Genomic DNA, 26,495 nt, shown 5'->3' with positions numbered 1-26,495 from the left:
TTGAGTTGCAAGCAGCCCATAGCCAGCAGCAGCATTCCCTACGCCTTGCCTGACACCTAAGAATAAATTGCTGTCTGTAGGTCCAGACCCATATTGACAAGAAGGCAGACCTGGGAAGACACTAAATAGGTCAGATGTGCTCTAGGAGCCAAGGTGGGTTTCAGGTGCTGTTGGTCTTCAGCACTGGACTTAGGAGGAAGTGTAGGCAAGCAACCTTGCCTTACACAAGGCTTCTGAGCACACAGACAAGCAGCTGATTCCTCCAGGGAGCTGGGGACTCAAGATGAGATATTGCCTCCAAGGAGAAGGCCGAGGTTTGTGCAGAGGCCTTCATGTCTGCCGCAGCTGATAACCCAGCTGCGCTGTGGACCTCCTTGTAATCTATGTGGAACAGCCTCCCTCCTGTAGGTGAGAGTTTATCTGTGCCCCTCAGTTACTATGAGATGAGCAACTAGAGAACAGAAAGTTCTAGACTTTCTGAGTCTCTGCATTTGGGTGCAGAGGGTACTATTAAGCAGAAGGATGGCTGTTCGTTGGTTCTCAGGACCCTGGGATGCATTGCATGGTCTAAGCACCCTCCTCCACAGAGCACAATCCATCTGCACAGACCAAGGAGGGGCAGGTGGATGCCAAAAATAATAATCCAGCCAAGGAGAAATTCACTGCTATTTTTCCAGGTGAACTTATGTCAGACTAAGATTCATAGACATATGAGAGAAAGGGAATCTAAGTGCAAACAGGGTGAAATGAATTCTACACCGTGGGTCTTATACGGAAAGGGGATGCTTGGCAGAGCAAAAGTTAAATAAAACGATGGACCACCTGTGGGCCTGAGCCCAGGGAATAGACAGTCTCCATGCCTATGCTGTGCTCGTACCTAGGGTTAATCCTTCCACTGTGTGTGTGTGTGTGTGTGTCTGTGTGTCTGTGTGCATGTCTGTGTCTGTGTGGTATATACACATATGTATGTCCCTTCTCTGTCTGTGATCTCATTAGTGATTTAATTACTAAATTTTTCTCACTGTCCCAAGGTCTAGGGATATAGGAAAAAGTCTAACATCATTTATTACCATATAGTGGGCTTTTGGCTTCTTTAGCAAAAGTGATCCATCTGATACATATTTTGAGAACTTCTGTGTTCTGTGTAGACATGGTTGGTTACAAAAGAAAAGCTGAGTCAGTATCCTCTTCCATTAGGAGCTATTAGCAGAGTCGGAGACACCGGCGACAGAAGTAATTGGTGGCATTTGCCAAGCAGAGGCACTGTTTTGATACTGACTCACATTTGCTCCCTGGGTCCTCACTATGACCTGGGAAATAAACCCAGGTACCGGAATGGACTGTGGATAGCCAGTGTGTGGTATAGGCTAGGTTTGAACCATAGAAGTCTGAGGCCAGAGCTCATGAACTTTAGTGCCACACACTGTGTGCCAGGTAGGGTGTACTGTGCTGAGTGGTAAAAACCAAAGTGCTGAATGATGTGGACACCGGAGGCCCAGCTGGTCAGGTGGTGCTTCCTGAGGAGAGATCTGAGCTGAAACCTCAGGGGTGTGGACAACTGACGCAATGAGACAGGGGAGGGTTTTCTGTGGACAGAAAAACCCAAAGGTGGCAGTCTGAGCTCAGAGCATGACCATCTTCCCTGAAGAAAAGCAGCCCTGAGTCCACCATGCCGGGGGACAAGACCGCTTTCTGGGTGGAATGGGACAGATACAATCCTAGCCGTTCCTCCCCCCCCCCTCCGCTGTGCCTGCTGCCCCCCCCCCCCGGGACGCAGGGTCTAGGGTAGACTTTACTCTCCTGTTTACCCAGCTCTTACCCCCTTTGTTTCCGTCATTATCTGGGGTTAGCAAACACGGATCCATTGCTAAGGTTAGGTGAAGCAGAAGGTGAGGTGGGGAGGGCTGAGCAGAGAGATGAGCAGAGGAGATAAGTTCCTAATGGAGCCGGAGGAAACCCCAAGAGTATCTGATGTAGATGTTCCCATGAAACTTGACTTCCCACACCCGAGGAACCACCCAAGCCTTCCTTACTCGTGTTACTGGAAAGTTGTGGCGCCTGGAGTTTTACAACTCTCCCTACCTTTACAAACGTTCATTTCAAGTTACTTTTTCTGCCTCTTTAGCTTTCCTGGGGGTGGGGGAGAATGTTTTTCATTTACTCCCAGCCAAACTAGGAGTTCAGATGACAGCTACCGTGACTCCCCAGAGGCCTGTGGGGGACCCTCCTCACTCTCTTGCTGTCCTGTTTTCGGTTTCTCCCCACAGAGCTGTTTTACTCCCTGATAATTCTTTTCTCCCTTAACTTTGGTTTAAACCAAATTGTGGGGGGTGGGGTGGGGGGGTGCTACCCAACCTGTCTAGCATCAGGTTCCTAACCACCAGATTTGAATTTCCTCTTAAATGTGGGCATGAAGAAGCCTCCCTGTTAAATCTTTAGCTTAAAGAGTAAGACAAGAACAGCAGCTTTAAATTTTAAAGGAAAATGGGGTTTTGGGGGAAAAATGATATTATTCATAAGTCCATATGAGTCTATGGTTCTTCCAAATTGGATATTTTCTTTTTAAAATCATTGATATTTCTTCTGACACACAGATCAAGTGCTCTAGTTATACCCCAATCTGCCATCAGCCCCCACTTCTTCTTCTTTGGTATGTATGATGTGTTTGTGAGTAGGGGCCATGGTACACACGTGGAAGTCAGAGGCCCTTATCTTCCACCTTGCTTGAGACAGGTCTTGTGTTCTTTGCTAGTCATGCCAGGCTGGCTGGCACAAAAGCTTTCCGGTCCATTGCCCTCCCTCAGCCTCCTGCCTCACCGTAGGAGCATTGGGATCACAAATGCACACTCCCTGCCTCCAACTTTGGGGGTCCAAACTCAAGTCCCCACACTTTGTGGGTTAAGTGCTTTAGCTACTGAGCCATCTTCCCAGCCCCACTCCATTCTCTCTGCCTCCCTCCATCCCTCCCTCCCTCCCCCCTACAAATACTTTTATTTGTTCTCAGACTTTAAACTATTTTAAAATATCTAATTACATTTGTTTGCGTGTATGTGCACGGGTGTTACCTTTGTGCACATGTGTATATGCACATGTACGTGTGTGTGTGTGTGTGTGTGTGTCTATGTGGCAGAAGTCAGAGGACAACGTGCTGGAGTCCTTTCTCTCCTTATACCGTGTGGTTCCAAAGGATCAAAGTCAGGTTGTCAGGTTTGGCAACAAGTCACGTCTCTGGCCCTGTTCTCACATTTAATCGGTGTACCCTATGGAATATACTTCGCTGAGACTGTGGCCCCGTAAATCTTTTCTCCCCCACCCAGACACCATGAACATGTTGAGACTGGTGCTTCCCATTTTTACTTTTAAGCGCCACTTGCCTCTCTCTGCTCCATATATTAGAACTGTAAGTGTGCTCACAGAGTTTAGGGGGAGTGGCTGGCTCCTCTTTCTCCGCCTCTCCTGATTCTTAAGTACCTTTATGCTCTGGGAATGGATCTGTACTGGATAACTAGACCTTTCAAGGACCGTCTTTCTAGTCAGAGTAATGCTGGGAGTCCCATGATGCAGGAAGTATTCAGGCCTGTGGAGAGGAGGAAAGAATTCACCCATCTTCGCCATAGGCAGCATTGCCTGGCTAATGAAGAGCATTGTCAAAGGCTTTTCCTCGCTCTGACATTTGTCTCGGCTCCATGCCAGGAGCTGAAGATCAAAAAGGACCATCAAGTGACCTAGAGTGACCCATCGTGTCCTAGAGCTAAAACTTGAGGCGTCAGTTCCTACACAGGGCATGGCCACGTGAATACTTCAGTGTATGTGTACCTGTAGACTTGTGTTTCTGTGTCCTGTGTGTCCCTGGGCTCTCACTTAAAGCTGTTTGGTGAACGGCTCCTCCCCATCATTGAAGGAAGAGTGAATGAAGCTTGGGATTCTTGTTTTTCCAGGGCTTCGGTGACCAGGAGGACTTTCGGGCACAGTGGCATCGCTGTGCACACGTGGTATGCATGTCCCGCGTTAATCAAGTCCATTTGGGCGATGGCGATTAGCCAGCATCAGTTCTATCTGGACAGAAAGCAAAGTAAGGTAAGTGACCTTCTGCCACCAGGCCAGGCGCTCACTGGGCCTCCAGGCAGCAGTTAGGGATGGGAGTCAGATGGGGGAAGGGGGGGCTGCGTCCTTGGCCTGAGACCCACCCAGGTAAGGGCTCGCCTCTTCGGGCTGCAGATAGGAGGAATGCCAACAAATCATTAAGAGGCCACGCTGGGTGCTGCTCCTCAGGGGCTCCAGCCCAGGCACCACCAGAGGTGCCCAAGCCTCAGGGACAGTCACGTGAGGTCCTTAGGAGGCATTCTGAACGTGCTTTTGGGAGCTCTGGAGGCTCTCTTAGGAGTGAGCTCTCAAACTCTTACTGATGTTTAGACAGTGGTACATTGTTTTCTTGGTAGTGGGGCAGATAGCCGTCCTCAGCTAATAGCGGCGACTAACCCAGCCCGTTTAGGGAAATGGCTGTGAAAAGCCCTTCAGGCTTTTCCAACTGCCAACTCTGCTCTTAAAATGTAAAACTGGGAAAGTGAAAAGGAAAACAAAACAGAAGCAGCACCAGCCCCGGTTCCCTCAGGTAGACCTGAAGCCTGGGGCGTTGGGAAAGTGCCATCTCCAAGGCTGCGGCTCATCCACCCCCCGGCCCAGACAGCCAGCTGTGCCTCCTGGTGGGTGGGAGAATGAGGTGCTCTCGGTTCACACACAGCTTCTGGCAACAATCTGTCCTCCCTTCCTCCTCTTCCAGGGACCCCACAGGCCACTCCTACTCCAGGTATCCTAGCCAGGCCCCTGCACGGGTAGATGGCTAAGTTTGTGTTAGGAGTCTACAGGACTCGGGTGATGGGAACACTGAACAATCCCAGCCGGGGCCCCTCCAGTGGCTTCCACCATCCACAGGAAGTTGCCTCCCCACGTGTGTTCTTAGGGGCTAGTGGCATTTAAGTGGATGGAGATGTTAAATTGGTACCCTCTTGGCTCCTTGTCCCTTTCTTGTGCCCTGCCCCCCAACTGGAGGAGAAAGTGGAAGCTGAAAGTAAGCTAAGCACAAGATAGTAAAAGGGAACTGGCGGGAATGAAGCCACCCTCCTGCCCCAGTTCAGTCCCAAATCAGGGTCTGTCCCATGTCACAGCCACTGTCGGCTTCGTAGAGTACTGAGTCTTTTTCTGAGTCTTCCTGACCGCTTTATTTTGGGGGTGGCAGAGTCTGGTGTTCATGCGCCTGGAAATCATGAGAGTATTCCACACTCCTTGAGTGATGATGGGCCTTGGCACAGGCCTTTTGAAGCCTAATTAGATCAAAGGAAACAGAGCCACAGGGGTTTGACTCACGTTAGATGTTGGACAGTGGGGGTGGTGCTCTGCTCTCCAGGGGAGGAGTTGGAGGTCAACACCCACAAACACTGATTTCATCTTGTGTTGCTTGCTGGTGGGTAGTAACGGTCGAAAAGTTGAACATTTTCCCCAAATCCCACTGCCAGTGACTCTTGAGGGCAGACCCCTCCCCTCCCCCCCCCCATGACCAGAGTCTGCAATGGGAAGAGGAAGTAGCCATTTCATCCACAGGACAGTGCAGTGTCAGCGGCGTCAGGCCCTCCTCCCCAGGCTGGTGTTTTTTGTAGTTTCCTGGGTATCTCAAGTAGCCTATTCTTGGGGTTCTTTGCAAAAAAAAAAATAAAAAATAAATAAATAAAAAATGCCTATGAGAAGTCTTGTTCAGCAGACGTCCAGGGGGCCAAGGATTCAGTAAATGAAGCTTGGGGGGAAAAAATAATCACCAATCACTCTTTAGCAGGAACCATTATTTAAAAAACAAACTGAGGGCTAGAGAGATGGCTCAGTGGTTAAGAGCACTGGCTAATCTCCCAGAGGACCCAGGTTCAATTCCCAGCACCCACATGGCAGCTCCTAACTGTCTATAACTCCACTTCCAGAGGTCTGACATCCTCACACATACATGCACATAAAATAAAAACAAACAAACAAACAAATAAATTGTTTAAAAGAGAGAGAGAGAGAGAGAGAGAGAGAGAGAGAGAGAGAAACCCAGCTACGGGAGGTGGCAGGTGGCCCATACCTGTAATTCTAGCTCTTAAGTGGCAAATACAGGGAGAGTGTTACTTCAGGGCTAGCCTAATCTATATAGAGAGTTCCAGGCTAGCCAAGGCAACTTACTTAATGAGACTCTGCCTCAAAAAAAAAAAAAAAGAAAGAGAGAGAACAGAAAGAAGAGGCAAAAACCAAAGCCCAAAAGCATGAGGAAGCTCTTAGCTGTCCTTCTTAGTAATTCTGAAGGACAAAAAAAAAAACAAGCCAAATTCCCAAGGGGAATAGAATTTTACCCAGGGATCTTTGCATGGCTGCATATGTCCCGGAGGCCTAGATACGTGTCAGGAAAAGAAAAAAAAAGTTTGTCTTCTTGTGGTACTAGGAATTGAACCTGGGACATTATTCCTAAGCAAGTGTTCCACCACTGAACTTGTCCTCAGACCTAGGATTAGGAGCCAATTCTTTAACATTACAGACAAGCGAAGACCAGGTTCCCCTGTCTGGATGTTGGACAACTATTTCCCAGCTCTGTGACCTTGGGTAGGCGTCTTATCACATGCCCTTTGCTTTCCCCATTTGGAGAACAGAAAAGGAACTTCCTGACCCAGATTTGTACTTGCTGAAATGACATGGTGTTTGTGAAACTGCTTTAGGAAATTTGTATTTTATTAACATCATGGCTAAGTTAACATATTCCCCTCTTCAATGCTGAGTCAAGTTCAAACTATCTGAGAAGACCCCACTTTAAAGCTGAGCTGGTAAAAGACTGAGTTGGAATTACATTACAGCACAGTTCATTTCTGGGATGTCATATGACCCATCTTTGGTGGGCAGCATGGACTCTGCAGTGATTGTCAACAAGCTTAGGATAGAGAGCTTCACATATTTCTGGACAGCCAGTGTGGGCTGGCATCCTGGCAGGCCTTCACATTCTACTGTATGGGGCCATGCCAACCATTCCTTTCTCTGAAGTGCTCCCAGCACACACAGTTCAGGCCTCCCAAGTGATGTTTATTAAGCCCAGAGAAACAAGTCCAGTCTAGCGGTTTGAGTCAGCGAGAGCAGGAGCCAAGACAGCTCATGTGCCTCCTCCCTGGCACCCAGAGAACCTCCCGGTCATTGTGCAAATCATTTAAGAAAGCCTCCCAGTGGTGGCACACACCTTTAATCCCAGCACTCGGGAGGCAGAAGCAGGCAGATCTCCGAGTTTGAGGCCAGCCTGGTCTACAGAGTGAGTTCCAGGACAGGCAGAGCTACACAGAGAAACCCTGTATGAAAGAAGAGAGAGAGAGAGAGAGAGAGAGAGAGAGAGAGAGAGAGAGAGAGAGAGAGAGAGAGAAGAAGAAGAAGAAGAAGAAGAAGAAGAAGAAGAAGAAGAAGAAGAAGAAGAAGAAGAAGAAGAAGAAGAAGAAAGGAGGAGGAGGAAGAGGAGGAGGGGAGGGAGGGAGGGAAGAAAGAGAAGTATCCCCTCTCTCCCTGTCTCCTCTCTCCCCATTTGCCCCCTCCCTTCCTCCCGCTTCCTCTTCCTCCATCAGCTCCTCAAACATGTACACGAAGGAAAACTTGCACCATCACAGAGTGGAGGGAAGCTGGTTCTCTGCAGTTCACTGAGTAGGAAGCTCTGCAGACATCCACTGTAACTGATCATTTATATCCGCTGTTACTAAAAAGTTCAGCAGTGCTGTCAAAAGGATTCAGTAACCTCTGCATCCTGGAGCCAAAGAGTGACTTTCAAACTTCAGGGGCAGGTATTGGAAAGCTCCCATTGTTTAGAGGAACTAATGGATGCTTTTCCTCTGACCTTAGAGTGGTGCTTTCTAGAGTTAGCCCCAATGCAGACATCTTTCCTCCTTATTCTCTTTTTTTTCTCCTTTCCTCGTCCAATCTATTTATTCCTTCTAAAATCAACAGCATGATACAGCAATTTAGGCTTGCTCACAGAACATCCATACTGACACCGAGTGGTCATTTGAGATGTTTAGGGACTCTGGGGCTGGCCCAGAGACCTAACATTGCAAGAAGAGAATCTCCTGGGACTGTTCATTGTATTTTTTTTACTGGTTCTCATCCCACAAGCAATCTGTTGGGTTATTGTGATAGGCCCATTCCAGAAAGTTCTTAAAGTTACTAGAATCTAGAGTACATTAGAAAAAGGCTATCTGTTGTTCCTGCTTTTGTAGTTTGGTTTTCTGCCTCTGGGGTTGATGTCTAAGCAGGGGGGGGGGGGGCTCCTTTGAGGACAGGTTTTCCATGTGATTAATGGGATCTTTACAAAGCCAAGTAGAGCCATCAATCTAACGTCATTCACAAATTACATCCAGGTCCTAAATTATGCCCTACTCCTATTGCAGTGGCCTTGACACACAGTATTCACCATGGTCCTCATCCCAACTCTGTGATGTGAGCTTTAAGATCCCCATGTTACAAGCAGGCATCTGGGGATCAGAGAGGTCAAGAGTCAAAGTCTAACAGTGACTGATGAGGAGGAACTCCAGGCCCTAGCCACTGTGTTATGTGGGTTCGATGAGTTCTGGGCTCTGTAGCCATTTAAGTGTGGGCTTCTTCTATAAAAATGCAGGACTTGGTCAAATGCAGCGTAGAAAGAGGAAGTAATGGATTGTGTGCACCCTGTTTGCCTGAAGGATAAAGCACAGCCAGATGGGTGCTGTAGATATGTAGAGTCCACATGAAATAGAAAGCCCTTCCTGCTTCCTGTGGCAGCCAAAGGCTGCCAGGCCTGGCAGCTGGGTTTGTTTATGAACATGGGGGCCCTAACCTGAGGAAGCCAACCTGAGGAAGCCGACCTGGTGCTGTACGTAAAGAAGAAAGAGGGGGTTGGGAAGGAGACCCAAGTCAAAGTTCCAATGGTAGGAGGAGAGGAGGAGGAAGACAGTTCACATCAGGTGAACAAAACAAAAGCAAAAGTCTCCGTGTTTCTTCTGGCCAGAGACGCTCATTTGTTAAGAGGAGGAAAGTACGCGGGGCCGGAAGTCACTGTCGTTCATCAGCACAGGCAACAACATCTGAGGCCAGAGGAAGGGCAAGGCCTGAAGGGTCCAAATAGTCTTTGTGGGACAAATAACAGCCCCTGGGCAAAGGAGGAAGCCTGTAAGTCAGGAAGAGGGGACCGTGGTGTGCAGGCCTCTCCAAAGCTGTCAGCATCTGTCTGGAACCTTGTGGGTGTGGAAAGACTTCCTCTCCTGTAGCAGCAACCCATGGAGCTCACCCAACTCCACCACAGAGAGCCAGTGTGTGCTTAGAGTAACATTTGTAGTGTTTTCATGATGCTTATGAGACGATTAAAAAATTGATTTAAAAACAATAGCAACAAATTGCAAAATGCCAAATAATGTCTATAGGAAGAAAATACAGCACATTTCCACATTACCAAAGGTGTCACTAAATAATGCAGGTAACCTTACCGAAGAAGCAATCACTTTTAGAGATGGAATTGTAAACACAGAACAAAACCGTTCTGAGATTCTCCTCACCTCTGTAACTATAAGCCCAACGAGGTCAGTTGATCTGCACACAAAGTGGACTGGAGTTTGAACTCTGATATGAAGATTTTGGAGCTTTCATAGATTTAATCAATGAAAAATTGAAGCAAATCTCCAGCCAGATGCTATTGGTGGGAACTGAGTGTCCCAGAGGTTTCTGTCTGTGTATAGTCTTTGCAGATGTAGGATGCCAGTAATTCGTCATCTAAACTTTCGCTGGTCACACAGGTAATAACTGAAGATATTTAATAACATCTAAATTTATTGACAGTTCATGAATTTGTTCCACAAATCTCATCTGTCATTCATAAAGCTAAAATTTTTTTCTCCTCTTTGTTTAAGCATAAAATGAGTATAGTCACAACTATGTATGTATGTATGTGTGTGTGTGTGTGTGTGTGTGTGTGTGTGTGTTTGTGTGTCTGTGTCTGTGTACTGGGGGGGTACTAGGGGTTGAACCCAGGATCTTATACATACCAGAGAAGTGATCTACCATTGAGATATACCTACTTATTCTACTTTTTATGTTAAGAATGGATCCCTCAAGCGGGTGGCAGTGGCGCTCGCCTTTAATCCCAGCACTCGGGAGGCAGAACCAGGTGGATCTCTGTGAGTTGGAAGCCAGCCTGGTCTACAGAGCAAGATCCAGGACAGGAACCAAAACTATACAGAGAAACCCTGTCTCAAAAAACCAAATAAAAAAAATGGATCCCTCACTAAATTGTTCAAGCTGGCTTTGAACTTGCTTTTTGGCCCAGGTAGTCTCTGTCAAGCAGAGAAGAAAGGAGAGGAGGGGAGGGATTAGAGAGAGGGAAGGGGATGTCCTACACACAGCTTGTCTCTTTCAACTCCAGCTCACCTTTCTGTGGTCGGTAGTTACTTCCCTGGTTTATATTTGGGCATAATAAGACACAATAAGATTAAATACTTTTCCCAGAATATAAACTGCAAAGATCACACACTCTTTGCACTCTGCTCTATAGCCTGTGGAATCCTGGGCTGTGAATTCCGGTTTGTGTAGCTTATGAGCCACCTGACTTCAAGACTCCAAGTAAGCGAGTGTTTTCTGTTTCTTCTCTAATCTGTGCATCTTTCCTTTCCAGTCCAAGATCCATGCAGCACGAAGTCTGAGTGAAATCGCCATTGACCTCACAGAGACAGGGACGCTGAAGACCTCGAAGCTGGCCAACATGGGGAGCAAAGGGAAGATCATCAGCGGCAGCAGCGGGAGTCTGCTGTCCTCAGGTAGGGCCTGTGCCCGAGACACCTTCCACAGAATGGCTTCCACCCGGGGAGGTAGGGGACACCATCCCATGCTGTCCAGACCAAGCTTTGGAGACAAATTCCGGTTTAAGAAGTTTCCCAAGATACCCAAAGGGGCAGAGGGGGATGAATGTAACTTCACAGTATGGGGCAAATTGTCCGAGTCTCTGCAGGTACCTCACAGGGATTTCTAGAATGCTGACTGGTGTAATCAGTAACTGTCATCAGGAACATCAGCTCCAAAGGCAGAGAGTGGGGTTTGCTCGTGTGTTCTTAAGAGGGGGGCTGTACTGGGGAAGGACAAAGGTCAGGGTCAAGTTGCTATATTCTGCTTCCAAGGAGACATCTGCGGCTTTAAAAGGTAAATGAGACAAGGAGAGGCTTGCTGTCACAAGAGATGGCTGAATGAGTACCCTTTGTCACCACCTAGTTCTACTGTCTATTTCTGTGAGCATCAGGCAGGTTGTTTTACCATTTAAGATTAGGAGGGCCGAATCAAAATTATTTTGGCTTGAAGAGTGGAGGTCAAGGACCTACTTCATTGGTAGAGTGTTTGCTTAGCTCACACAAGGCTCCGGGTTCAACCCCTAGCCCCTGAATGAATTACAGAGTGGGAATGCCATTTGCTCAAAGGACAAGAAGAGGCATGGGTTAACGGAGGGCTGAGGAAGAAAAAGACAGCCATTGTTCAGGAATATGAGCCACGTGTGACTAGTCAATGCCTCTTCCAAAGCTGCGTGTTTAAACGCCTGATTAATTTAGGTGGCTGTTTGCTTGCTTCCTGTCGCTGTGATAAACATCATGACCAAAAACAATTTAGGGGGCAAAAGTGTTTATTTCATCTTACACTTCCAGCTGTCAGTCCATCAATCACTGAGGGCAGTCAGAGCAAGAACTCAAGGCAGGCATTGAAACAAACCACACAGAACCACCGTTTACCGGCTTGCTCTCCCAGGCTCTTATTCAGCTAGCTTTCTTATGCAGCCCAGGCCCACCTGCCTAGGGATGATACCACCCACAGTGGAGTGAGCTCTCCCACATCAACCATCCGTCAAGACCATCTCACCAGACGTGACCACGGGCCAATCTGATCTGGGCAGTCCTGTGCTTGAGACTCAGGCAGATGACTCTGGGCTATGTCAAGTTGATAGATAAAGCTAACTAGGACAGGAGCCATGTTACCTTGCCTCTGAGCTAGGAAAAGAAAAGATGTCTCTACCTCCTGCCTGTGTCTAGGGCCAGTGCTGTAACTATATACAGTGACTACAAACAAGGGTAACAACCAAAAAGGGAAAGACAGAAGAAAAAGACGAGCTGACATGTGTTAGCTTCTGGGCTGGTGGTGTCCACTCATAGTCAGAAGTCCAAACTGAAAGAGCTAAGGAGAGGAGTATGTACACTGGGCCTGTCCTGAGAAGTGGGTTTGCTATGGGGCTGACAGAGTGTGAACTCCGGTCTCATGTTGGACAGACTATGGCCCTACTTCTCAGAGACCTAGTAATACATTCACACACTTGTGAGCTCTATATAATACGCTGTATATTGCTTGTCTTAAATGAACTGTCAAAATTATATAAGCTTCGGGCTCATAAAAGCTGGGTCTGTCTCTGCCATACCTCCATAAGGTTGACTTTAACTCTAACTCTGCCCCTGCCTAGAATTCTTCAAAGCTGTTTCATACAAAAGGTATGCCAAATGGCCATGACTTCTGAGGCTTAGAAGTTTGCAAATAAAACTGTAGAAAATGTCTTTTTATATCAAGACAAGACCATTCAAAACCTAAACATCTATCCAGGGCTATAGCCCCTGCCAGCCTCCCACTGAATGGGCAGAGCAGAGCCAAAGACAACACCAGGTTTGTCTCTTAGATACAGCATGCAGTGGTTTTCCTAATTCCTGTGAAACAGTCTCAGATAAGAGCCTGGATCTATCCTACCTGCCTCCTCCTCTAGTTCCTGAGAATCAAGCCTTGCTCCACTCTGGATTCTTCCAGCTCAGGGTTGTAGGAGTGCAATACGACCATTGGTTTTCTCCTCATGCCACGAGAGTCTGTAAGTCTGCATGAGTCCAGGAATGAGTTTATGTTTCTACCAAGTTCCCAGATCACTCTGCGGCTGCTGGTCCAGGGACTGTGTTTTGAAGGTCACTCTTGTTGCTAAGAAGAGACTGAAGTGGTCACGTGGCTTAATATAATGAAACTCAGGCTTCTCCACTTTCAGCCTATGACCTGGTCCATCTTCCTGGGCCCCTCATATCTCTGAGGCAACCTCTAAGGGCATCAAGGCAGATGCCTATCAGCAGCTGTAGATGAAGTTTTTAAGGTGAGACTGACCCCACATAACCATCAGGAATGGCATTTAAGCATCTTTAAAACCAGAATGTAACCCATTTCTATACTGTCATCAGATTGGCATTAATCACCAATCCAAGGGCTAAAAGATAAATTGCAAGAAAATCTTCCTGCTGAATCCATGCCTATGTGTACTGTGCAAGCATCGTCCTCTTGGGTGAGATGCTTAGGAACTGATAAATGCAGCTGAGGCCACTTATGGCTCGTACTAGTCACTAGCTTCAGCCACTCAGCTCTTCTGATGTTGCTAAGCAAGAAGAATCATGGAACACAGAGAAAGCCACATGAGGAGACCAAGGAACATGTCAACCTCTCCCAGGCCATACAAGTTTGAGCCTGAAAAATGTGTGTGAATGCCAGCTGAGGTTCCTTGGGGATCCCCCACGCCCACCCTCACGACTTAGGAAAACAGCTGGGACAATGGAGGGAGGGACCAGAACAGGATGCATGCCATCAGTGCACAAAGGGAATTTCTAGGATATAAGGATCTGGTCCTCCCTCCCACGGAGGCTGCTGCCTGCTGCCTCTCATGATTGCTTGCTCTGGGAGGAGGCAGCCCTCACCTGGGGAAAGCCATTGGTAGCCCTATGACGGACCAGGTTAGTGCCCCACTGTGGAGGAATTTAGCCCCTGGTCTAAAAACCGGGGCAGCTGGCTAGTCTCCTTCCTTTTTCTTTCTGCCCTCTTGTCTCTAACATGTTCTCACATGCTTGCTGTTACAGGACAGCTCTGTCTTATTGTGAGCGTTTGACAGACCTTCCACGCTAATGTTCATTCACAGAGGAGACAACGCAGCATCCAATTGCATAAACTGTTTCCCCCCACCCTCCTTAGTATGTGGTGTCTAATAAATGTTCCTTAAAAGCACACTGAGAACCTAGTTAGCACAAGAAAATTCCTACTCCATTGTCCAGCATCAGTAAAGTATCAATAAGAAGTTTTAGAGACTAGCAGAAAGACCTGCTGTGTGTGGTAAGAACCTTCATGTTTCTGGAATGTGTGGTGTCTCTGGCCTCACAAAGAGTTCTCCTGAGAATCCCCAAACCTCTAAGGTAAAAGTGATACCACATTGATCATTAGGAATGACATCCAAGCATCTTTAAAACCAGACGGAACATCTCTATGCTGCTGTCAGGCTGACATTCTTTGTCATCCTGGTGTTAGACCTTTTGAGGTCACTTGCATTGGCCCCTAAGCCCTTTCCAATATTGTCCCTGGGACAATGGTGGCCAACTCTTATTGTTTCTACTCATTGCCTTCTACACTTCCCAGTGCCGCAACATCATGCGTAACCAAACCATATAACAATGCTGTCCTATTTCCGTAATATAAACATTCATTTTGACTCCTAAGAGATGCTAGCTTATGCTTTGATTTTGATCATTTGGGTCCGCTGTTGGGCACAGCCCTCCCCACCAATGCCAGGCGTTGCCAAAGAAGTCAGTGCTGCCGAGGTTTGTTTATATTGGACTGTAGAACCTTGAGTGCAGCAAAATCTCCTCTGCTGAATGGATGTTTCTGAACTCAACTGTGCAGGGCTGGCCCGAGCCAAAACTAGGGAAGGGGGTAATACACACAGCATTTAAAAACACATAGGCCTCTCTGAAAAGGGTTTGAATATTGTATATCGATACAAAATAAAGTAGGTCCAAGCTATTAGTAACTTTAAAGGCAGTTTTCCTACTTAAGGTTGTTGGAAATTGCCTTTAAAATTGCCGGGAAGTCCAGTTCTTGGTATCCAAGTCCTCTAACACTAAAGAAATAAAGGAATGCTATCGTTATCCATTACAAAAAACAGAAGTCCATGCCCACCAATGCCCTGAGTCATTAGTATGAGTGGGGCAGGAGAGGTGGTGACTAGCATTTCCAAATGAAAAGCGCACATGGTTCTGTGATTAAGTTTAGGGTCAAGACATTTAACATAGGGGCTCCCAGGAGGATGCTGTAGGCTTATATCCTGGTAGAGACCCACAGGGTGATGTCTATCCCATCCAAGCCAGAGCTACAGGTCTGTGTCGGTCAAAATCTACACGTGTAGGGCTCCAGGAAATCTGCTGATGGATCACCAGAAAGGGAGAGAATAAGCGGGATACTTAGTCACAGTGGCCCTTATCAGCCTAGATATTTCCTCCAAATTTGGAGACAGCTTTGGCCATGGTGTTTTGTTCACTTGGGCTTCGAGTAACAAGTTGTTAAGATGTTCAATACAGTTTGAGAGAATAGCCATAAATTCAAACCATCCATTCAGCCAAGCTGTTTTTAAAGCTTGTACTTTCTCTCTCCCCAGCCCACCTTCTCTCTTTCTACATGAGCTCAAGCATAGCCCAGTGGGCAGAACACTTGCCTAAAGCCCTCAGTCTAATCCCCAGCACCCCACAAGAAAGAAAAACAGAAGGCCCATCCCAGATCTTCTGCTGGCTCTTCAAAGGGTTTCTTCCCCTTCCCCCATTCTTTGAAATGTTAGAGGGACGGGGATGCGGGGGGGGGGGGGGGGGGGGGGGGGGGCGGAGGAGGCGTAGCAAAACAAAAACAACCAACAACTATTCTTGTAGTCAGGACTTCAGTGGAAGTGTAGGCGCAGTTGGGGATGATTTTGCTCTCAGGCTGTTTACAACAAATGGCACAAGCCCACTTAGGAAATACCCAGTATTCTGCAGGGCCCACGACTTGCTGTATTAGCCACTCAAACCAATATTCATTCTCTCTCTTTCCTCTCTCTCTCTCTCTCTCTCTCTCTCTCTCTCTCTCTCTCTCTCTCTCTCTTTCTTCCACTTGATCAAGCAGGAACATGACAACTATGATGACGGATCTGAGGTTTTAAATGTACAGCCACACCCAGACCTGCATTCTGCTATCATGCCACAGCTCGGACACTTTTCATTCTAGGAAAAACATGTTGTGTTCAACCCTGACCCTGGCCTTGCCTGGGACGGGTCCACCTTCATCATTAAACAATTCCCACATTCTCCTTCTCTGAATGCAACCACTTCCTTCCATTGTAAGGACGTTTATTAATAACTAGTGTAAAAATGACAATGCCAACGATTTGACATCTCTCCCCACGGAGAGGCGCCTACCCGCCGTGTGCTTAGAGCTGTGTCCAGCTCACACCGCGTGACTCTGCGCGGGTATAAATCATGTAGGATTTCTTGTTTAGTGCTTTTCTTTTTGTCTCTTTGGTCAGTCTCCTTCCTGGATCTTTCTCCGGCCTGGTAGAGTTTTCTATCAGCTACGTAGTGCCTCTCCTTTTAGGTCCAAGATGAACTGCATTCCAGAGGCCTTAAATTTGGTCATAACCTCGGCTCTGCTGTTGGGCACAACCTCCCAGGCACTGCCAAAGAGGTTGTTTATGCTGGACTGTGAAACTGGGCAGGCTGCAAAAGTGCTGTCTGCAGAATGGATGTTTCTGGGCTCAACTGAGCAGGTCTGGCCTGAGAGGGAAAAAAAAGTGGTGGCCCCTTCCGCTTCTATTTGGTAGAAGGTGGGGGTGACAAAGTCACTTTGGGGGCTATATTTTGTGCCCTTGGGTGTTACTGGTAAAGGTATACTTTCCTGTTAAAGAGGACTTAGACTGACACCATATAGTCTTAGCGAACAGTTTTCAGTGGTAAGGTTTTAAACATTGGAAGAGAGATCTCCCTGCAACCTCCCAGACACATCACTCTGTTTCTACTTAGCCAAACTCTGTGTTCAACGTCCCCATCTTTGCTGAGCGCACAGAATAAGGATCGTTGAGATTTGCAATTAATCTCCAAACCTCCATATTACAATAGACCAACAGCCCTGGAGCCAGCGAGATCAGTTCCCTGGCTTCCTGAGCTAGGAATGGAAATCATATGCATTCCTCACAAGCTATGGTTTCAATTAGATATTTTACCAGATGCATTAACTTTTAAATACTGACTGTCTCTCTGTTTACCTCCTTCCCTCCTTCTTGCCCCAGAGCATGTCCCCTTTTAAATGGCATTTATAGTCTTCCTTTTTGGCAAAAAGTGCCACTGAATCTCCCCAGAGAACAAAGCCATCCCAAAGACTCCCGGTTGCTTTTTAAAGAACTTCAATCTCACTACTCTCCAAATTAAACTATTCCAAATCTCCAAGGCTGATGAAAAGTTCTCTGAGCACGCATGGTTCATGTTGGGAAGGACAGTGAATTCAGAGACGGTCCACTGAGATAACACGTTGGTCCTGCCATCTCCCATGTGGCATTATACCATAGGGTCTCCTAGGACATCTTTGATGCAAGGAATTCATCCTTGAGGATTTGTCTTGGGAAATAAATATCTCTTTATCATAAAGGGGAGCCTAACCCTTTCCCCCATATTTATTCCTGGGTATCTGCCAAAACTTTTCCTCACAGCTTCTACAGATCTGCTGGGACTTGGCTGTCTTCATTTTTTTTTTTTTAAACTTTTCATTTTCCCCCTCAAAGGCCAAAACAGACAGTCATTTCCTTTCCTTGCTTTTACAACAGCAGATTTCTTAAGCGGGGGGTACTATTTGTGTTAAATTTCCCCTCCTTCCAAAGAGGAAAGCACCCCTTCCGCCTTCTGGATTCAGGGGGGGGGGGGCTGGTCATCAGCATTTGTGTGTGAAAACAGATGCACAGGTCCCTGTGTATCCTCAGCAGGATGCGAACTCACATCCGGTGCCGACTGGCTTGGGATCTTTGGAATGACTGCAACAAATTCTCCACCACAGCTTAGTGAGGCGATCCTTCCATATGTTCATCAAGAGAGAGCTGCGGCTTGCTCAGCTGCTGTTCCACATGTGGTCTTTCCATACACAGCTGCCACAAGTCTGAAAAATGGAAAATCAGTCCCAAGTCCACGGTAATATCTGTGATGTCAACTGGCTTCCTCCGAAGATCCCCAAGTACCCACTGAAAATGACTTTCTTTGAGCAACATTTTTCATCTACCATATCTGTACAAGCCATATCTTCCTGGGGCTGGGGGATGTCGCTCACTTGCTGGAGCTCTTCACTAGCACACTTAAAGCCCTAAATTCAATCCCCGTACCATATAAACTAAGTGTGGTGACGTTCACCTCTTTAATGCCAGGACTCGGGAGACAGAGGCAAGAGGATCAAGATCATAGTCATAAATATGGAGTTTGAGGCTAGCTTGAGCTAGAGACCCTGTCTCCAAATGTATTTACATAAACAATATATGTCTTCTTCTCTTTGTCCCACCTGTCACCTAGTTCACTCAAATCCTTCGGGTTAGGAGTGGAATGAGATCATAAACAGTTAAAGTGCTGTATTACACTCTTCTTTCATCCAAGTAGAGACTTGCTAAGCACTAAGATTTGCTAAAGAGCTTGCCTGACAGTTGGTTTTCTCAGCAGTCAATCAGAGGGAGGTTGAACATCCTCAGGGAATCATTTGATGGCGGTGGTAGTGCATGTCTTTAATCCCAGCACTCTCAGGCAGATCTCCGTGAGTTCGAGGCCAGCCTTGTCTACAAAGAACATTCCAGGACAACCAGGGACATACAGAAAAACCCTGTCTCAAAAAACCCAAAAGGAAACAAACAAACCAACAAAAAACGAGAAGTGATTACCAAGAAACCAGGCCAGTCCCTCAGCAGTCCCCTGTGCTGTGGGTGCCTTCTCTGGCAACCACAGTATCTTCCATCCTTGTCCATTTGCTTCTCTCCAACTCCTCTAGTGGGCAGTACCAAACACTGTTGTTGCACTGGGAGATCGGAAGACCCCCAATGGCTTCCTCTCCTTCGGCCTTCTCTTGAATTTTGAGATCAGAGTATTCAGTACAGTGGAAAGAGCTTGCTGGGGAAGTGGATGCAAGGAAATGCAGCTCACAGGGTGGTACCAGGGCATCCTCGCTGTGAGACAGAAACGTTCCCACCCTCAAGGAGTTTCCATTCTCGGGACAAAAAAGGCCACACAGAGCAAAGCTTGAATCCAGCCCTGCTTCCCTAGACCACCATAGCCTCCCCTGTGAATGGGGAGATGTTTCTCGGAGGATACAATGAGGTGTAGCCTGTAAGAAGCCCCTGCTGGGTTCTGTAAGAAACTCCGCTTTCTTTCCCTTCTGCCTCTAAGCTTCCTGAACTGTACCTACATCATTCTTCATTTCCTTGCTGGTCTACTCTGTGCGCTCTCTTTACAACATGGAACATTCTGAAATGGAGATGCCAACCCGTGATAAAAAGCCAGGAAGCCTTTTTAATATTCATGTGACTTTTAGTATGTTCTAGGTTTTCTTCTAGTATCTTCCAAGCATTATCTCTTTTCATCTTCCCAATATTTGAAGAGCCCTGTTTTCATTGCCCAGTTTATAGGGGAGGAAACCAAGACTCAGAGAAGTTCTAGAACCTGCCCCCCACCATCCCAGAGCGAGTCAGCTGAAACACACACACAGCCCTGGTAACCCCTAAGCCTCTAGACTGCAGGCTCCTGCTTTGTTATCCAAAGACTATTCTGAATAGCCTTTCCTGTAAATCTGAGTGTTGCTTGATGACCCACCAGAAAGGGCATTCATGTATTATCCCTATCTTTCAAAAATACTCATCTCACCTCGGTTTCTCATTGGCCTACTACAACAACTCACTATTTCCTTCATCCCTTCCCAGGCAGCACTTGGCTACTGTTTTTTCAATGTATAAATGTTGAAATTTCACTCTTCTGGGTACAGTAAAGATGCTCCATCCATCTTTTTGGTTTTTCGAGACAGGGTTTCTGTGTAGCTTTGCGCCTTTCCTGGAACTCACTTTGGAGACCAGGCTGGCCTCGAACTCACATCCATCCATCTTTTTACTTCATCTTAGGGACAGCTCCAATTTAGGTCTTTTGAGCATCCAGAGTCACAGATATTTGCTTTGGCCTCTTGCTGGAGGAAGAGGTAAAGCCTTTAGGCACTTGTGGGAATTAAGCATGCTGCGCCGCCGCGGGCCCCCCCCCCCACCTCCACAAGGAGGCAGGAGTAGCAGCAGTGAAATGATCGGAGATGGTGGAATACTTGTTGTTCCTAGAGGTTTGGGTGGTAAAAGGAGGAGGAAGAAGGTTGTACCGTATCTAAAGTTTCTTTGATCACATTTGCAGAGGTGAAGGCTAATGGCTGAGAAGGAATCTCCTGAGTTAGTTGTTTGTTAGGTAATCGGTGCTTCAAGTTTGGAGGCATTTTTTGAAGATTGGTGAGGTGGTCATTTCATAGATAGGCCTACGATGGTTCTCAAAAGGTTGAAACTTCAAAGCTTTATATTGTTCAATGGTAGCCATGGGATGACAACCCCAATGTCCTTCTCAGGCACTGTCCCTTTCAAAGTCAACAGATTTATGTGTTTTTGTCAGTTTTACATGCTTAACATATGACCTGGAAGAGGTCTTGCAAGTGCAATATGTATGGGTTAAAATAATTGATAATGGACAAATCTTAGTGCCAGACTTCTGCAAATCCAAATGCAGACTTGAAATTATTTTTATCAGCTGTGTGTGGTGGTGCACACCTTTAATCTCAGCACTCTTGAAGCAGAGGCAAGTGATCACTGTGAGTCCAAGGTCAGCCTGGTCTACATAGTGAGACTCTGTCTACAAACAAACAAAACTAGATGAACAGGGTAAAGTATCATTTATTGGTGTGTCTTAAACTTTTAGTCTGAGAAACTCCGGAGTCCTTGGCCTGAGCTCCAAGACTCTCCCCTGACTCAGTTTCCATTCCTGAGGTGGTCAACCCAAAGAGCATCTCTGCCCCTTGATTTCCGTTATCCCTTTTAAGAGGCAAGAGCCTCATTCAGGGAATGCCTCATTTGTGGAGGCTGCTCAGCATCACAGAGAACTATGGGCCTCTTCTCCAGGTGCTCTTTGAGAGGTTGTCAATGGGCTTGTTCAGTGGCACTGGGCCAGTTGGTGGCCGTCTATCCTAGTTACTGGTCACAGCCACAGGCTTAGATCAGGCGAGCTCTTACACAGAGAAGCCGTCAGCTCTCCTGCCTCCAATTAGTAGATTTCCCTTCAAGACAGGACAGCCCTGGAATCTCTTTCCAAATGCAGCAGGTTCATGTGGAGCCACCTTAAGCTTGCAGAATATGGGATGGAGACCAAGAGGGCCCACTACAATGAGTGTCCTCAACCACATTGCCAGCTTGGTCTGCAGTAGTGCCGGAGGCAGATCTGCAGTCTTGGTGCTTAGGGAACCTACTTTGAAGATACTGCCTCCACCTGCCACTGCATCTTTCCATAGATGGAGCTTTGGAGTCCTCACCCTACCCTGAGTTGTTGAGTGAAGTTCTTTCCTTTGGTGGGTACTTCATTGAAAGGGGGAGATAATTTCAATGATTTCTCTAAGTCTACACCACTTTTGGTAAACCAACCCCTATGTGGAGGATTTACCTGGTCCAGGAATAGTGCTAAAAGATAGATGAGCAAGTGACTATTCAATAGCCTCCTATCTAACAAATGGCTTAGACTTTATGAAATTCAGATGTTTGCCATCTACCTGGTTGTCCAGCTACCATTAAAATAGAAGCTTGTGTGTCCAAAATAGCAGAGGTGCGAGCTGGTCTCCAGGCACTGTATTCCTCCTAAAGGAATTTCCAGGTGTGCAGCGGAGCCAGCCAGCATTTGGGATACCAGCTACACACAGCAAGGAGACTCAAGAGCCATCGAGCCTGCCAAGGCTCTCTAGCTCATCTTATGTGGGTTGAGATTTAATTATTAGAAATAATAATTTAGGTAGTGGTAATGAACCCTGCTACTCAAGGCCAAATCTTTACTAATCCTATAACAGCAGACTAGTCACTCACAAATTATATGCTTGCTTCCCAAAATTTAATGTTGTGGTGAGTTTTGCTGTTTCTGAACCTTGCGAGTTCTTCGATTGGACTCCATAAATCATCATTTCCTATTGAAAGGTTAGGCAGGGGTGACGGGAAAACGATGAATTTTTCACTCATGCTAGAAATTCTTTAATCTTTTTGGACTCGAGTTTTCCCCAGGCCTGTTTTTAAAGTCTGACTTCCTTCCAGTATCATTTTACATCCTTATTAATTTTTTAGAGGATGGAACAGAGAATGCCTCATTAAATTTTCCTGTCTTCAAATGGGATTGACGATGAGTACTAAGAGGTCCAATTAAGATTCATAATGATTTTTCCAGGTTGCATTAGATGGACACAGCCTGGAGAGGGTTTAGAGTTGATAAGCACAAAGTGGTGAGCCTAGGGATATGAAAAACCTGAACCACTGGTAAAAAGGGGGAGCCTGCAATAAGATCCAGTGGTGTGATACCTGAGAATGGCACATCTGGATTCAGTCTATTAGAACCATGAGGTAATGGAGTCTCAGCAAGGATCAAGTGTTTGCTGCAGTTTGCTATTGCATTTGGACACCTGCAACTATAGGAAGTCAAAAACTCAGGGAAGAGTTACAACATGATTCAAAACTCGGCAGGCAGCTTCCATCACGGAATGATATACAAGCCATGGATTATTATTGTTGTTTTTTTTAACTAAAATGAGATACAATTTAATTATATACAACTGACAATATTTATTTGCTCCTGGGGATGCATAAAGATGGTTTGTTCTTATGGTGATAGATGTCTTCAATTTCAAGCTCAAATGGGCCAGAAAGGGAAGAGAACAAAGCTTAAGCCAGAGTCAAAATGTACTTAGACACTGAGAACTCTTCCTTATTAGGATCATAGGAATGTGGGAGATTGAGAATGAAGGGGATATGGGCGTCCTGATCAGAGACCTTGAAGAATAGGATAGCATGTTTGTCCATGCTTGGGTCTTGCAGAATTGTTCTGTGCAAAGGCACAGAAGTCTTCTAATGTCTTGGGATTCTGAGACATCTTTACCAATCGAGTCAGCCTCCAGCCCTTTGCCTGGTCACTGAACTATCCAAACATTTAGTTGTCTCTTATGGAAATGCAGTTCCTAACTCCCATCACTACCACCACCCCACCAACCCCGACCGCCACAAAGTCCTGCTGGGATTTTTATTAGGATGGCATGTGTTATATTGTTTAATTCATGGTGGAATCACCATCTGTAAAACATTAACATCTGGATCCAGGTCCACAGTAGTCCTCTCTTTTTGTTTATAGTTCTAGCTGTTCCTAGCAAGGTGTTACACTTTCCACTGTAGAGATGGTCATCTTTAACTATGTCAATCTAAGTCTCTAAACTGACTTCCTGTAGTCCAAGCTGGTCTTGAACTTGTCTTCCTCCTGCCTCAGCATCTTGAGAAACTGAGGTTACAGACCAACACCCAGCTTTCTAGGCATGTGAGATGATTGGATGCTGCTGGTGGTGGTATGGTCTGAGCCCCCTTGATGCATATTCAGTAATACCTGTTTATTTGTAATAGTTCTGCTAGTGTGGATGTGAGAAGAAGTGCAGCCATTAACCTGGCTTTTTCTAGGACATCAATATGCTTCCCTACCCTATCAAGGTAGAAAGGGCCACTAACCTCACTTTACAAGAAAGCTGCCCCAGGAGCCAGACACTGCGGCCTTGAAAGTATTCTTTTGATCTACTCTAAATTCCTCCAGTTGGCATTTTCAGCTCATTTTTCTTTTGTTTGATTCACAATGTTGCCTTCTAAAAAGTTTTCGTATCTAGCAGCCTGCTGTTTGAATCATCATGCAGATATTCTAGCCAGGAAAGCATGGAAAATATGTATAAGTTTTTTGAAAACTATGCATCCCTCTATATTATAGTCCCTGCATTAGGAGAGAATTTTCTCAGGATACAGCACTAAGATAAAATAGTAAACAAAATACTAATTTGTTCACGTGTGTGTGTGTGTGTGTGTGTGTGTGTGTGTGTGCGTGTGTGTGTGCGCGCGCGCACATGCGTGCGTGCATGTGTCCCTTGGGAGAAAGGCCAAAAGAAAATACATAATATGAGAGTTATCTCTGGGTGACTAGTTTATCAATTATTTTTATACCTGTCTATATTTTCAGATATTTTACTATGAAGAGATATTATCTTTGCACTAAGAAAAAATCAGCATCTTCCAGTAGACAAAAGAAATTTTAAAACCTGAATTGAAATCACTAACATTTACTTGAACTTTCCTCCCCCTCCTTCCTTGTGTAAAATGTATTAAAATTGGCTGGTGAGAGTAAAACAGGTATGTGACATGTCTCAAGATAATCAGAAATGACAGCGTTCTTGGTCAAGAGCATCAGCTTTCCTGCCAGTCCTCTAAGTAGCTATATACCCCATGTGGTATTGGAATTCAACCCCCCCCCCCCCCCCATGCTTGGAACACTACTGCACACCTGACTCATTTCACGCTCCTTGATTCCCGGGGTAAATCCCATATCCGCGGCGTGAGCTCCAGTGGAATTCATTAGCGGTCCAGATGTGTGTCCCCTGTCAGTCGCCTAGTAACCCTGCTGTTTATTGACAGGTTCTCAGGAGTCAGATAGCTCACAGTCGGCCAAGAAAGACATGCTGGCTGCCTTGAAATCCAGGCAGGAAGCTCTGGAGGAGACGCTGCGCCAGAGGCTGGAGGAACTGAAGAGATTGTGTCTCCGGGAAGCTGTAAGCAATTAAGTCTATGTTGTTTGTCATGTCATACATCTTCCGTATGGACAAAAGACAGGGTGGAGACAGTACAGACTTACACAAGCGCTCTCCCTCCCCAGTGCTGGCAACACCCTCACCTCCAGTGATACCCTTTGTTAGAAGCAAGCTATCAAGAGAACACCAGTGTCAGTTAAAGCAGTCACTAGTTGAATCTTACGTATGACACACACACGCCCCGAGGCTAAATGACAAGTCACTTTAACAATCTCAAAAACATGCATGGCATACCACAGTGTACAGGACATGTCCTCACAGGACACGGCCTCATTCTGTGTTTGTCCTACGGCTGTCTTCCTTCGCAGGGGCTTAGGCCTCAGTTATTGCTGGGAAAGCTTCTGCTGCTTCTGAGTTTGTCTTTGGACACCATGTAGCATCACCGGAGGTCAACAAAGACAGTAGGATGTCACCTGAGATACACAGTAGTCACTTTAAACCTGGTGATCTACTGTTTCAAGAGTTCTTCCTCTTGAGAATGAACTCTCTTCCTAGTTTGGGGGTGGTGGGGAGGTGGTGGTGGTATGTTGTTATTGTTGTTGTTATTTTTGTGCTATGGGGTATTGAACCTATGGCTTCTTGCATGCTAGACTAATGTCCTTCCACTGAGCTGCATACCCAGTGTAGTGATTCATTTACGTTTTATGTAAAGCAATGTTGCGTTGGGCTGGAGAGATGGTTCAAGGGATAAAGCAAGTGTGAGGACCTCAGTTGAATCCTGAGAACCTAGCTAAAAGCCTGGCTGAGTAGAACACGCCTGTATCTCTATGGTCTGATGGGAGGCAACCAGCCTAGCATACTCAATGACAAATGACAAAAGAGATCTTGTCTCAAACAAGGTGGAAGGTGAAAGCTGATACCCCAGGGCTGCCCTGTGACCTCCACATGAGGCCTATCACAAGTGTACACCCCCGACTCCCCACACAGAAAATGTCTCCTTCAGCCTGTTTTGGTGAGGATGGGTCCCAATTTCAATAAGTTTGTAGAGGCTCCCACAATCCACTTCGACGTTTATTGAAATGTTCATTCCTGGGGGAGGGGGGGCTGGAGAGATGGCTCAGCGGTTAAGAGTACTGGCTGTTCTCCCAGAGGACCCAGGTTTGATTTCCAGCACCCACGTGGCAGCTCACAATTGTCTGTAACTCCAGTTGCAGGGATTTGACACCCTCACACAGATATACATGCAGGCAAAACACCAGTTCACATGACATAAAAAAATAAAAGAAATGTCCATTCCTCCCTTCTAATGTTTATTCCATAACTCTTTGTTAGCAGTGCTTGTAGACATCACTTCTTAGTGTACCATCTACAGTCATGCATGTGTTACACACGCACACACATGTGCATGTGCCTCACATGAGCACAATGTGGGGTTGCTCTCCTGGAAGTGGCTGTGCTCCACAGACCATGACCAAAAGCTCCTCGGGTAAACAGTTCCGAATGGCAAGTATAAAGAAGGTCCCTAACTAAATCCAGGAGGTGAATTCCCCTCCCCCCAAATAATAATGCTTTGCAGCAGAAAGAATGAAACAGTGGGCCGTAGAGTGAGATCACATTACATTTCAACTTGGCTTAATTATGTCTGGATTGATTTAAACCGGAGCTTGCTCAAGGCAGAACCACATTAGCACAAATCCATTGCAAATCAGGAAAGCCATGGGCCTGGCTGGGGGGAATGTGCTATGTGATACTGTAAATATTAGCAACATTTTTTATAAAGACTATGCTTGAAGGAGAGAGAGAAA

General features: G+C 46.3%; 1 protein-coding gene across 1 annotated transcript in view; it reads left to right on the top strand.

The window, feature by feature from the left end:
• Frmd4a (FERM domain containing 4A) overlaps positions 1-26,495 on the top strand; it is a 175,627-nt gene that overhangs the window by 124,886 nt on the left and 24,246 nt on the right. Inside the window, 4 exon segments of the mRNA XM_059263573.1 lie at positions 590-622; positions 3,939-4,077; positions 10,685-10,826; positions 24,578-24,711. Coding sequence (XP_059119556.1) covers positions 590-622; positions 3,939-4,077; positions 10,685-10,826; positions 24,578-24,711 — 448 coding nt within the window.

Source organism: Peromyscus eremicus, chromosome 5 (genome assembly GCF_949786415.1).
Source record: "Peromyscus eremicus chromosome 5, PerEre_H2_v1, whole genome shotgun sequence".
NCBI classification, from domain to species: Eukaryota; Metazoa; Chordata; class Mammalia; order Rodentia; family Cricetidae; genus Peromyscus; species Peromyscus eremicus.
Note: the sequence above shows the minus strand (reverse complement) of the source record. Positions and strands in the feature narration are given on the sequence as shown.